The sequence below is a fragment of the Anser anser genome (genome assembly GCF_964211835.1).
Source record: "Anser anser genome assembly, chromosome: 8".
Classification (NCBI taxonomy): Eukaryota; Metazoa; Chordata; class Aves; order Anseriformes; family Anatidae; genus Anser; species Anser anser.
Genome location: NC_139728.1, coordinates 19,858,993 through 19,872,816, shown reverse-complemented (window position 1 = coordinate 19,872,816; position 13,824 = coordinate 19,858,993). Strand labels below are relative to the sequence as shown.

At 36.1% G+C, this 13,824-nt stretch overlaps 1 protein-coding gene across 1 annotated transcript in view; it reads left to right on the top strand.

Moving 5' to 3' along the window:
* LOC310903016 (uncharacterized protein) overlaps positions 1 to 13,824 on the top strand; it is a 40,934-nt gene that overhangs the window by 15,967 nt on the left and 11,143 nt on the right. The window contains exon 3 of the mRNA XM_083845514.1: positions 10,303 to 10,410. Coding sequence (XP_083701640.1) covers positions 10,303 to 10,410 — 108 coding nt within the window. The remainder of the gene's footprint in view (positions 1 to 10,302; positions 10,411 to 13,824) is intronic.

Here is a 13,824-nt window from a genome sequence, read left to right as displayed (position 1 = left end):
TACAGTGCAGAAAGATTCCCAAAAAAAACCAAAAACAAAACAATGAAGCACTCAAACAAAATAGTCTTAACTCCCACCCCCAAGCATTAAGTTCAAACACCTCACAAACATCACAACATCTTCCAAAACATAGAAAATCCCTTAGGAAAAGGTTTCTCATAATCAGGAATTTCCTTACAGGAGATTGCTCAACAACTCTTAAGCAACATTTCCATTATGTGCAAAGCAAAACCAAAAGCTCATGGTGTTCCAGCATGCATTCACTTGCTGCCTGAAACGGTGTGTCCACTAAGACTAAGGTCTGCTTTATTCTCAGATCCTTTGTAAGGTGAACGTGAATTAGGAACCTAATCCAGGAAACTGATCTTCACAGCTGTGAAGTGGTGTTATCACCTCATTTGTATGTGTCAGTAGGAATAATGCCTAATATTCAACCAGTGCAGAAATACTGGGGAGAGTTGAAGGCTTTCCTGATCATGGACCAATTTATTAATTTATTTTAAATGATGAAAATCCCTTTCACATTTTCATTTGACTTAGTATTTATTTTTAGTGGCTCAGGGTTCCCGGCTGAAGGAACAAATAAACAAGTACAATGCACCATTCATATATTTCTGGCCTCAGAACAGAAGCAATTATTCCAAAGGAAGCAAAGTAACTAGGACCTGCTTTTTCCTACAATGATTTGCAATAAGACTTTAAGAGTAAAAGCTACAGGAGAGAAGAGTCACAGAGATTCCAACAGGGGAAATATCATGGCAAATTTGTCTGCCTTTTTACAGCTCTCACCTTTTTCATGCCTTTTGACTTACTTTGATATTGGATAATTCTACTTATATAACTCAGAATTGCTACAGAATTTTATTTTGGAAGCTGAAAAAAGAATTTGTGCTTTGTAGCAGCAAAAGAAGTTTTAACCTTCTGCAAAGCTTCTAGTTCTTTCTTTCATCTGCCTGCTGTTATTTTTTAGGCAAGTGCTGTGTGTGTGAATGTGAAGGCATGTTTTGTCTTATTTGCAGTCCCGCAACCTCACAATCCTTCTCAGAGTTAGTGAAGCGCAGTTAGCGGCACGCCAAATTTACAAGCCAGGAGAGTTTGACATCAGTGGGAGTCGTCTCATAAAGGAGCGTACAACGTGACTCCAGAAGAGAGACGTGAATTCCTCAAGCTCTTTGTAAAATAAACAAAATGTTGATGTTTGTGGTGAGTTGAACATCTGCGTTTCTCTTTGAGAAATAAGCGAACTTTGAAAATGCCATTTTCCCCTGGTTTTATTAAACTCAACAGTTGAGAAAACTTGGCCGCCAAAAGTATTTCTAAAAGGAGTGACCAATAAAGACTGGTGCCTTTTATTGTATTGAGAAAACAGATGCACTAACCCTTTCCGTTATTTTATTTAATTTATTTATTTATTGTGGCTTGCACTTGTATACCTCTTGCGGATGGTGGTTCCATTTCTGGTCTCACTGTGTTTACTTTTTGTCTCTGTGGGTGTTAATTCACATATTACAATTCAAGACTTTTCTTCTCAAGGAAAAGTTGTATAGGATGAGCAAAAAAGAGGATCAATTTCATACTTATATTTAAGCTAAAAGATTGTTTTAAAGAGTGTTTATTTTTTTCTCAGGGGAGTTTCAGCATGACCATAAACATTTAAAAAAAAACAAAACTAAAATATTATGGATTATGCATAAATTTAAATATCTTAAATATCTTCTGAAAAGTGCAAACCTGGACTACCACATTTGTTTACACCAAATATGAGCAAAATTAAACATCAGTGTGATTTTTTATATTTTTTAATAGCTTTGACTTTTTTTGAGAACATTTTACTTCTCAAAATGTACTATTTCAGACAATATAGGATGAGGAAAAAATATGTCCCAGGTAACTATTATGGTATATCCAAAGAGAAACATTTGTTTTCTGAACTTGATTAACAAAGGGATTTGTATGCCTTTCATAAAACTAAAGTCTGGTGAATAGAGCTTGGTCTCATGATGTCCTGGTCTACTTGGGAGATGAAGACCTAGGCTTCATGGGGTGAACAGTGCAGTGTTAACACTCAAGTCACACGTATTTTGGATGGTTTTCCCAACACATAGAGTGGTGAAACTTGCTTTTGTTGTGAGCTACGTTCCATATTTCACATAATCAAGGACAAGCACTGTAACTCAAAAGCTGAGGAGAGGAAACTCTGAAAGAAGTTCACAGGAAGGATCTGACAACAGTTCCCTGAGGCTGAACATGTCACTTGTCACTGATCCAGGCAAGCAGTGTTGGCCACAGCTGGCTCCTTTCTTCTCCTTGCGAAGGGTCCAGAGCATGCAGCCAGCACTGTTCCTACAAAAGCCAGCTCTGCTCCCTCACGTACCCACGGCTGGCATGGGAGCAGTCCTTGGATTGCCTGCAAGTCAGTTCTGATCCAAGCACAACAGGATCACCACCTTTGGTACATGGGGTCAGGGGCATGAAGTATTTTTTTTTTTCTTGATTGCTTTTTGACTCTGGCTTGCTGACATTATTAAGTATGTCTTATTTGTTTCTGTTTGAATTAAATGTTTTGTTCAATCTCAAATGATCTGTTTTAATTGGCTGAGTGTGTGGAAACATTTCAGCTTGGGATGAATCCAAAACAATAACCACTAACTTTTTTTTTTTTTCCTGTTGGCTACTGAACCAAAAAAAATCAATTATTTAAATGATTTCATTTTTAACATCAGCTGCAGAAGAACTTGGTAAAATTCTGCCTTTGTTTAAATCTGAAAACCAATCTGAAATGTGAAGCTATGGATCAAAACAAAAGCAAGCTCAGAGAAGCTCCTAGGATAGAGAAGTGAGGATAGTTTGCTCTTTTAGTTTTATGTCTTTCTTTCTGATACACACAAATTCAATCTGAATTCATATCAGAGTCTCTTAAAAGTCAATATTATTTGGGATTTAGGGTTTCCTTTTGTCTTGCATAGAAATAAAACTACATCAGTTCTCAATAATGAAACTAGTCTTTTTAGGTGATGCACCTATTCTAGCTCTGGACAGTACTCCCTTATTAAATAATGTGAGCAGTAGGTTTAGATCCAAACTTTGTGGCAAATTTTAAACTTCTGATTTGTCAGCATAGCTTTTTGGATTTGGGCTTCACATTTTAAGTCAGAATGAGTTACAACTTCCAGCCAGTGCAAGCTTTGGTAACTTCAGCTGAGATATCCAGAGCAGGTATATCTATAGTTGGGAGGGAAGGTAAGATTATAAGGTGGAGCAGACAGGCTGAAGGAATGACAAACAATTTTTCGTGCTTGTCTTACAATAATGTAGCACAGAATAGGAATGGAAGTGGCACTGTTAGAAACTATCCAACACAAATATGATTTAGGGAGATGGATGAGAACTAAGAACTTTGGCTGTATTTTGTTGCAGAAAGCAGTCAGACATATGATGGAAAGAACCAATGTTGCCTTTGCTGTAGAGCCAAGAAGAGGATGTGGTTTCTTGTGCCCCTTATGGTGCATTTTCTTCTGATGTGGTTGATTCTCAGATCAGGAAAAAAAAAAATAAAATCCATTCTCCTTTGTCCAAACATAGATTAAGTACCTGCAATTTGCTCATCTGCTGCAGTAGTAAAGAGATGGAAATAGCTTGCTGAGGTGCTAGTTATGGATGCGTTCTCCCTTCTTTCTCCTCTTCTTCAAGCCCACCACTATCCCAAGCCGTTACTTGATATGTTGACCATCCACATAAATGTGTACAAATACATTATTTTCCCTTACAGTCTTAAGAACAATGTTAAAGAGGTTAACTGCTAAATTCAGCTTAGCTTACGTGGAGTTTATCTGCCAAGACAAACTTGGCTTATATGAAGAAAAGAGTGAAGAATATGAAATAAAGATAACAGGTGATGTTTCACGTAGGCTGGATATATCTTCATTATGTTAGGTCATCAGAGGCAGTACAGGGGCTGTTTCTGATAAATCACCAGTATTATTATTTTTATAGATTTTATTTTTTTTTAGTATACAGGAATTACAGATGTCATAATTGGATGCTGCACATCTTTGAAAAGCCTACACTGAAAAAATTAGCAGCCTTCCCATGAGATCAGTTTATGGCTGTCCCCAAGCCTATATGGCAGAATGTCAGATCACACTCAGGTTTTCTTAATAGCAAGGAGGTATTGGGATGTCTCTTAAAGAAAAAAAAACCTTATGCGCAAGTTCTGTGGAAAACAACGAGTGAGTCAATACCCACACTTTCTGGGAAACCTTATATTAAAACAAAATAAAAAGTAAAAAGGAGAGATTAGTCAGCTAACAAGATCTTATTTGGAGAAATTTCATTTCTCTACAATATAAGTGGGTCTTTGTGATGCTGAACATATGGAAATGTTTGAACGTACTGCTAGTGGCAAATATTTCCTCCCAGTGCTGGACCATGGCCTCATGCCTTCAGTGGCTTCATTGATGGTTTTGCCACAGAGCTGAAAATCTTTTGCAAGAGTTGGTTTCGCAGCATTAATTCCAAATTTGTATAGGCTTCTTAGTCTCTAAGATATGAGGTTCTGGAACAGCATTATCCACTTTCCATTTGCCTTCCCATTCCCGTAGTTTTGTTGCACAGACGTGTTGCAACTAGAGGCCTGGGGAGAGGGAACTGCGACTTCTTTTTCTCCTCCGAGAATAGCTGATCTCCTCTTAAGCTTTATATTGCAAGCTATTTATTACAGGAGAAAGGTTGTATTAAGAGTTTGAGTGGTAGTTTTTCTCTGTTGCCCAAATTCATCTATTAGCTTCTCCCATGTAAATGGTTTTATAAAAAAAAAAAAAAAGGCTACATCACTAAGTCATGTACTTCACTCTGCATGTACCGTATAGATTATTTTCTCTATGTTTTGGTACATGTAACATCACTATGTAAAGAGAATCAAAGAAAAGAAATCCCTGGGAAAAAGCTGTGTTGGGTATCTGTGAAGTTGTGTTTTCCTCCTCCTGTGAATAGCTAAATTGAGTTTATAATGGTAATGCCAATAACAATTGGGATATGAGCACAACATAATGACTTCGTTTGATTGTTGTACTCTGGTTTTCAGTTGCCACTATTCTTCACTACTATTAGTTGTACCTATCATCTTTATTATTATTTCTGCAAAACATAGCAGTGATTGGAGTTGTAGAGGTGGATCACCGGCAACCTGTGCAGGTGGTCAGATCAGGATTAGAATACACTTTCAGGGTAATGTGGTTATACCAACTCATCAAATTTTACTTGCTTATGATTTCCTCAGTACTATTCCCAAAGTTTCCTGCCCTCAGAGTAAATTACATGATTCGTTTATCTTTTTTTTTTTTTTTCCTTACAGTAGTGCTACTCATTCAGATGAAGACTACCACTCTCTGCTTTATTTCCTATTTTCATTGTTAAAAAAAGTGAGTTTATGACTAGGAGGCCAAACATGATGCAGTGGGAATAAATGTATGGGATATTTTTTCAACACTTGCAATATCTTTTCTTTAAGTGCTCTTGTATTATTTTTTCACAAAAAAAAAAATATCTAGAGAATAATTTGACAATTCAAACATAACTTGTCCATGTTGTAAGTGGATTTTATTCTTAGTGAACAGAGAACAGAGTAACTTTCTAGCTTCATAGTTTCTCTGATATGAAACTGGTAATATCTTGGAGGACAATCAATATAAATAATTGCCTAATACTTTTAATTGAATTTGGATTTTTTTTTTCTAAAATATTTGCCTCTTGCAGCAAACTTTTAATCCTGCATTAACGTATAAACTGAGTATAAATTTTGCTTTCAGTGAAATCATGTGGAACCAAATATAACCCTCCTGCCTAATATAGTGAGTCCTGCAAAATATGGACAGTGGGATTTTGGTCAGAAAAATGAGAGATTAAGAATAGAACCAACATATCTTTGCAGAGGGAATAATTATATTTTGTTGTTGTTGTTGCTTTTGTTTGTATGTGTGTTTAATCGCTCCAGATAAGGAAGCTGAAGTTGTTCTTTTTAATATTGATTTAATGAAACATCTTAATTTAGGAACCTTTGGGGCTTCTTTTGGTTGGCATTGTACTCTGAATCACATTATCAAAAAAAGATGAGTGATATACAGTAGATTAGTACCTATGCCTTGAAAATGGAAATGCAGTATTACATATGCAACTCTTGTGGAAAATGTTACATGAAAATTTAGTGTGACCTTGCACACATTGCAAGCAAATGAGAATGGTAATACTCTAGCAGACTCTTGGTAAACTATATTTATTTATGTTTACACCTTAAAATGCAACTGTTGAAATTCTGGAAGGTGTTGTCCTTAAGCTCCCCTGGATTTTTCTTATCGAGAATATATTGTAAAAATAATCTGACTGTCCTGAGACAGAGTTGGAATGTGTTAATCTAATGCGGCGGGATTGCTTGAAAAGTTAACCATTGGTCTGAATCATCACTTTCCACAATAATTCTGAACTCCATTGGCAGTAACCATACATACAGCCTTTGAATACTTGGCTAACAGATCTAACAGATACAACAGCTTTGAAGCTGGGATTAGGAATGTGAAAAAACACCCCCAAACCTAGTCATACATGGACATGGATCAAAGTCTGCAATAGAACAAATATGCCTCTCTTCAGTCTGGATTTCTATTTGGCTTTTACAAAAAGGTGTTGAAGAATCTGTTTTGTTTCCCTTGTCAACTCAGAATGAAAACTAGTTTAGTTTATGAAGAATAGATTCATATTTGGTTACAATATAAAAATTACTGTTTTCTTAAAATCAACAGTCTGTTTTTTAATAGTTTGAATTATCAAAGCTTCTTTCATTTTTCTTAGAAAATACTTTTGAAAATGCTAATTGCTCTGGGCACCTGTTCAATTTTCTCACCGTGGGGACACTTTATATGAATTCTCTTTATATTATATTATAAAATATATTTATTAGTAGCATATATAAGGCTAGTAGTATTTAAAAGGATTCACTGTAGAGTGCAGCAAAGTGCAGCAGTTCTGTGGTTTACATTTTATCATGGCTTACAACTGCTTGTTGCGTATTCTAACCATCTATTATGAATCATTAGTTGCCTTTTGTAAATACACTCAATGTAAAGTGTTACATATTTATTATTTATAACTATGTTTTTTCTCGTATGTAACAGTCTGAAATCTTTTCTAGACTTTAAATTATCATTAAACTCAAAATAACTAGAGTTTTAAATGGAAAGAAAAGGCTGATGTTTAAAATACCTGAATTCTTCCTTTTCTTTTGCAAAACTACTTAATTACTTTTCTAAGGCAGAAGTCACCAGGCCCAGCTGCAGTTCAGCCTGTAGCCAAGGGGTGAGGAATCATGTTGCAAGATGCAGATTTCTGTGCTCAGGGCTGTCTTTGAAAGAATGTCTAGGTCCTAACATCCAGAATGAAATGTGTGTTAGGTTAAGTTGAATTTATGAGAGCAGTTTAAAAGACGTGTATATTGTAGTTCCCAGAAGCTCATGAAGACAAACACAGTGAATCATTTGTCTTGATTTTTGTACCTGAAAACAGTTGCCAGTGACAGGTTCTGGTTCAGAGAAAACACATGCAATGGGCAGGGATGAGGCAGTCAAAGATGTATAGCGAATAGAGGAAGACATGAAATGGCTACTGGGGGAAAAAAGGCAGGAAAGGCATTTGCTAAATGGTTAAAGATCTGTTCATAGAGGGAAGCTGAAGTTGAGGTGACTGCATGAGCAAATACAGAATCTGAATAAGATTGGGTCAACTGAGCTGACAAATATTGAGCTCCTTACAGCCGTACTTCATTTTCCTCCATCTGCTAACCAGAGAACAGGTATTACTTCATTTTACATATGGGGATCAGAGGCAGAGAGAGATTTATTTAAGGTCACTTGGGAAGCCTACAGCAGAACAGGGAACTAGACCAGGAATTTTTTAGTTCCAGACCAATATGCTAACTATGGGACAACTCATTTCCCCTCCGTGTGTTTCTACTGCCAAATTGCATTAGATGAGCAGAAGTCCTCTTTGTTTATGTTTCTTTAAAACAAAGGTTCATTAAGACCAAATTCAATACATCACAAATACATTACCAAGATTACCGTGAAATGTTTAATAAATCTCTAAATCCTAATGACAAGATTGGCTGGTGATGTAAATGAAAATGAGGTCACAAGATTCAGGAAAAAGGCAAATAAGACTTATCTGAGGAGATAAGTGAGGTTATTTTATGTTGCAAGAAGAAAGAATAAAACTATAAGAAGTTTTTCTGAATTGGGAAAAACTTGTTTGTTTGATTGAATATACCAGAATAATTTAAAAGCTTATTTATTATGAAATAAAGTTTTCTGTTTGAATACTCTTTCTCATCAAATCTCTGGGGCTTTTTACATAAAGGAAAACAATCTGCCAGTGTTAAAAATTGTACTCATTTCCCTCATTTCCCAGTTCTTTCTTAAATTTATCCTCTGAAAAGGATGTTGCTCAAGTCACTAGTGGAAAAGAACTGTGCTTTAAAAACAAAGAAAAAAACTTTTTGCTGAGTGTTATAGATCTATACTAGATTATATATATTGTTTAACAGCTTCCAAACACTGTAATGATGATCTTTGTTTTCGGGGAGACAGTGCATTCTGCACTTCAGCTTTGGGACAAATAACTCTATGTTTATGTGTCTGTTTCTAGTCCTGAGACACAAGCTAGGTTATGATTTACACATGGTAGCTGCATAGCTACCAAGCTATCTTCTATCTTATTTTTTTTCCTAGATACTTATATAATCCAGTTATCATCATATCTCTGCACCCTTTAAAAATGTTTTCTACATTTTTCCTCATTTTAAATAAAGCTTTTTTTTTTTTTCTACTTGCATTAAATTTAGGTGCACATATGACAGCCTTCCATGGCTTTTGCTCTAATGAGAGCCACACAGTCTGCTCTGTATTTCTACTGTAAATGAACAGCCTTTCACTGAGCGCAGCCTGGCTCTGCTGAAATCGATGGGGGTTCCTTTGACCTCCACAGCATTTGAGTGTCAACCTGTTCCTCAAATGAGTGTCAGAAAGTTCCCAGTGACAGCAGCTAAAGCCTCGGCATTTGGCTAAATGTGTGTGCAAAGCTGGTACTACTGGTGATGCAGCCAGCTCTACTTACATGATGAGGTGGGCAAATATGCCTTGTGGTAGTCACATATACTTGTCAGCAGGATTTAATTATAAACAGACGACAGTGAAAGATAATACTTTTCATTTACATGTTTTACAAACTTTCTTGTCCTGTTTTTTTTTGTATTACTTAGGTTTAATATTCAGCAGCACAAAGTCAAAGTATAGAGAAACGGGTGAATATACTTCGTCTCAGTACTGTATTGGACATTTGTGCATAGTCATGACAACATGTGAATTTTATAAAATAAAAGTTTGAGTTTCTCTTGCTGCCCAAAAGGACATCAAGTGTTTGCTAAAGTCTATGAGGAAAATATGGGCATAAAATTTCTTTTACACATAAACATGATCCTTTCTATCCAACACAGCAAAATGGCATGCCATTTTGAATCCATATTAGAAAGGGAAGACACAGTGTTTTTAAGCATCTTTGGGGCTAATGAGCTTGAGCAGGGAAGGAGTGTAGCTGTGGTGAGACCCCAGAACAGGCTTCTTCATCTGTCTCTCAAAGGCAGCTGGTTCATCCCTGCCCTAACTGGACTGCAATGAGCTTCCCAGCAGCTGTGTTTTCAGTTTGTTTGAAGCTCTCTATTTAGCTTCCAGTAGCTCAGTAACTCACAAAAAGTTATTTGTGTAAATATACGTGTAAATTCTATTGTCTTCTCCTCCTTAGGCTAACATTTTCTAAGCATTTTTGTTTAGTGGTACCAAGTGCCGATACTTAGGTTTCCTGAAGAAACCATCTCCTTTTCCTTAACTTTTCACCTCATAGCACATTGTATATTGACTGTGCTGTTTGTTTTCTGCCTTTATGTTCCAAAATATTTCTGCATGCTTCCTGGTCCTTGTTACTCTTCAATTCAATAAGAGGCAACAGGATACCTCCTATCCCAATAGTGCATCCAATAGCTCTCCTCTTTACTTCCTTATTTGTTTTGCTTGGCAATGATTTTCTTGTCTTTGCCAGGCTTGTTGCTCCATATACAATTCTTCTTCTTCTTTTAATAATCAATAAATTATTTTAATAAGTAATTAATTATAAATTGTAAATTTAATATTTGTATTTAATAATTTTAATCATTAAATTACATTTAATAATTAATTATAAATTATTTTTAATGTGTCCCCAAAGGGCAGATCACAGGGGAATAGTATCCAAAAGCTTTTCTCACAAATCCTTTGGGGAAGACAGGATGATGATGCAGCAGGCCAACATATATACTGTTTTATCTTCTATCAGGTAAGTGGTGATTATTCTAGGTCAGCTGTTTTTCCTTGTTTCCTTATCTACAATTTTGGTACTTGCACAATTTTTCTGTCTCAGCACTTTAACAAAGTATACGAATTCTAGCCATGCATCATCAATCTTCAAGACTAAAACAGGGTCCAATACTCGGGCGTAATTTCTGAGTTTTCTGAGCTTTATACATCATCTTGTTCTATCTTTCCAACAGTTTACAGAGCTGCTGTGTCTGTCAATAGTAGTCTTCTGCTGTGTTTAAAGGTGATAATTTTATTATCTGAGTGGGAATGGTGTTTCCTTGTCAGTGGGGGAAAAAAGGAAAAGCAAAAATAGTCTTGACCCTCTTTCTTATATCAGATTTTTCTGTAGATTGTTCAGGGCAAAACAGGTGCTCATTGCAATGATTAATTATCAACTAAGATGCTGATGTCGTAACACTTTTTTTTTAAAGTTGTGTTAGGAAATGTCATCTCATACAAGAGTTCTGCTGTATAGAAGGAAAAGCTGTAAAACGGCACTGGCTGCAAACAGGTTGGGCAGGAACTGAATACCTGCATTTTTTGTTGGAAAGCAAAGTATCTTCCACTGGTAATCTCTCTTGTGCTCTTTAGCTCTGTGAACTCCCATGCAATGTATTGTAATTTGGCTTCTCAGACTTAGGGATAGAGTGGATGTGGGCAAATACTGCAAACTTCACTTGATAAAATGGTGTGATTAAGCTTCCTGGAGTGGGGCTGGAAAAATAGTAGGATTTTTCAAGTATTTAAATGGTTTCACTGCTTCATTGATATTAGTTATGATGAAAGTCAGGTCCTTGGTCTACTCAAGCACTTTTGAAAATTAGCCTGCTCTTTTCTGCTAAGACTGGTATGGAGATTTTATGTCTTTTCTTTGGTGCTATGATGTTGATGGATAAGTGGAGATTCTGCTCAGGTGTAATCAAAGTTAGATTGAGATCATGGCTAATCTTTCAGGATGTCCTAGTGCACAGGTTTCAGCTAAGTGGTGAATAGTCACTTTGGATTATCTCCTCCTAGAAGAACCAGGTTAATACGTCAGAAGTCTAGCAATGATTGCCAGAGAATCTCACAAGAAAGCCACACTGCGAGACAAGCAGTTTGAAGGTGAGGTCTCAGTAGATGTGTTTTCTATTTTGGACTGTAAAGAAACTTTGAGGGAAAAGAGGCTCTACTGGGGCTATCATTAAAGATTTTCTTCTCTAACCCCTTTTTGTTAAGGAACTTTTCTGTATCTGAAATAATTTCACAGGAGATACACTTCTCATTAACTCTTAGTAGAATTAGGTTCTCACTTATGTACACAGAAAAGTAAATGGTAGAATGAGCTAAACAAGGAAGAAAGGCAACAGTAACTCTTACTAATGTTTCTCTGATCATCCAAGAAAACACATAGGTTTTGTTATAATGAAGAATATTTTGAGATTTGATGGGGAAATCTCTAAGATGTATCCATTATTTTAAAGCAATAATTTAACTTCCATAGGATTCAAGGAACCATGCTAGATCCAGTGATGATGGTGAGCACTTCTGTAGGCAGGTGATGATGAGAACCATTTAATATCTCTTGAAATAATCTTTGAGGAATTGTTTCATGTGTCACCATTTCATTGTTAATACTATTGAGGGGAGAAATCTCTAAAGAAAAAAAATAAATTGGGTAGAGATGAATACTGTTGCCTGGTGCCTGTTACTAGACTGTAACAAAGAAAATAATCGAAAGGAATTCTGTAAATGGGAAGCACAATATTAATTCAAAAGCTGTCTCAATATCACTGAAATTGGATCGCAAGGAGGCAAGCTAGATATTTAAACCCAGAAACAAATGAACATGGGTCAGATGACCCATGGAAACTGCAATTTGTTAGTCTGCAGCCAACACAAAGCATTGGATGTAACTTCTTTCCCTGCCAAAGGGACAGAACCAGACAACTGTATTTGATCCAGAGGACCTCCAGTTCCCTTGCTAGATGGTTTAAAAATAACACATAAGCACCATTTTTATGTTCACAGAAGATGAAAGGTGAAACCCAAGTTTTGAAGAAGAGCAAAGGCAAGCACATTAAACATCTTTAACTTCTCAACTTACAACACGTCATTCACAATTTTGGGATAAATTTAAGCTTTGACTACGCTTGGTTAAAATTGTGGGACTGAACACAACAGAGACAATTTTGCATTTAGCTTTTTGTGAAGGAGACCTAAGACTGCCACATACTTTGGTAATCAAATATTTATTACACAGAGGTGCAAGAATGCCAGTTACTCACACGGAAGTCCTTCAGTTTTAACAGAAATAATGTCTGGCAGGTTATGCTGAATTGGTTCTGACTGCAAAAGTTATAGCCTGCTAAACTGTGAACTCCCATGGAGGTTAATTTTATTATCAGTAGAGAACACCAAAATTCACGCACTTTTTGACATTTAATCAAAATTTAGTGTAATAGGATGGGATGTAGACTATTGCTCAAAGCTGTTGGAAATATGCTTTTTCAAATTCAGTAATGGCTTCTGATGAGCACCTGATTCACGATACATTGAATTTGATTCAAGTGTTTAGGTTCTTTGAAGTCTCTGGGTTAAGTCTCATGTGAAAACATATGAGAAAAATTTGCATAAAGGAAAAAAAGGAGCATGAAATATAAATCCGTAACAGTGACTGGTTGCAGCAAAATTAAGACTGTGTTAGAATTTTAATTCCTTCCTTCCTGAGTGAATTACTCATTCAAACTCAGGACCACTGGAAAACAAAAACAACAAACAAACAAACAAAACCAAAAAACAACCCCCCCAAAAAAACCCACAGAAATTCAATTTCTGATGCAGATATGCTCCTGTCAACATTAAACACATGGGAGAAATATGTAGTAGCATGAATCTGAGCTTGAGTTAATTACATTTCAGCATAATTGCAAATAGTATGATCTCATTTAGGTATAATCTTTCATGAAGACTTGCCATTTATAGTTTACTAAAGCAGGTAACATTGTTTACAATTTTCCCCACTATTTTTAGATAGATTTTCTAAACGGGGAGGATTTTTGGTATGTGGCTTCTTATATGTGATTTTTATTTTTATTTTTTTTTCTTCTGAGCTTCACGTTTGAACTCTCCCACTTCACTAAGAAATTGTTTCTCAGTGTTAGGATAGTTACAGGCTTGGTAGCTTGCGGTTCCACTTCTGGTCACCCAGGAGAATGTGAACTACAACATAAGTAGTATTTCAGCTTGCATGAATTTGGGATCTACAGGAACAGATGTGGGTCATTTTATAGCTAAATGCAATAGAGGTGTTCTAGGCACAGAGCCTGCACAGAATTGTGTTTCGCTGCAGGCAGTTCCCTTGCTTATATCATTCCTGATTTTCTCTTTCTGCAGTCTCCTGCCTTAAGAA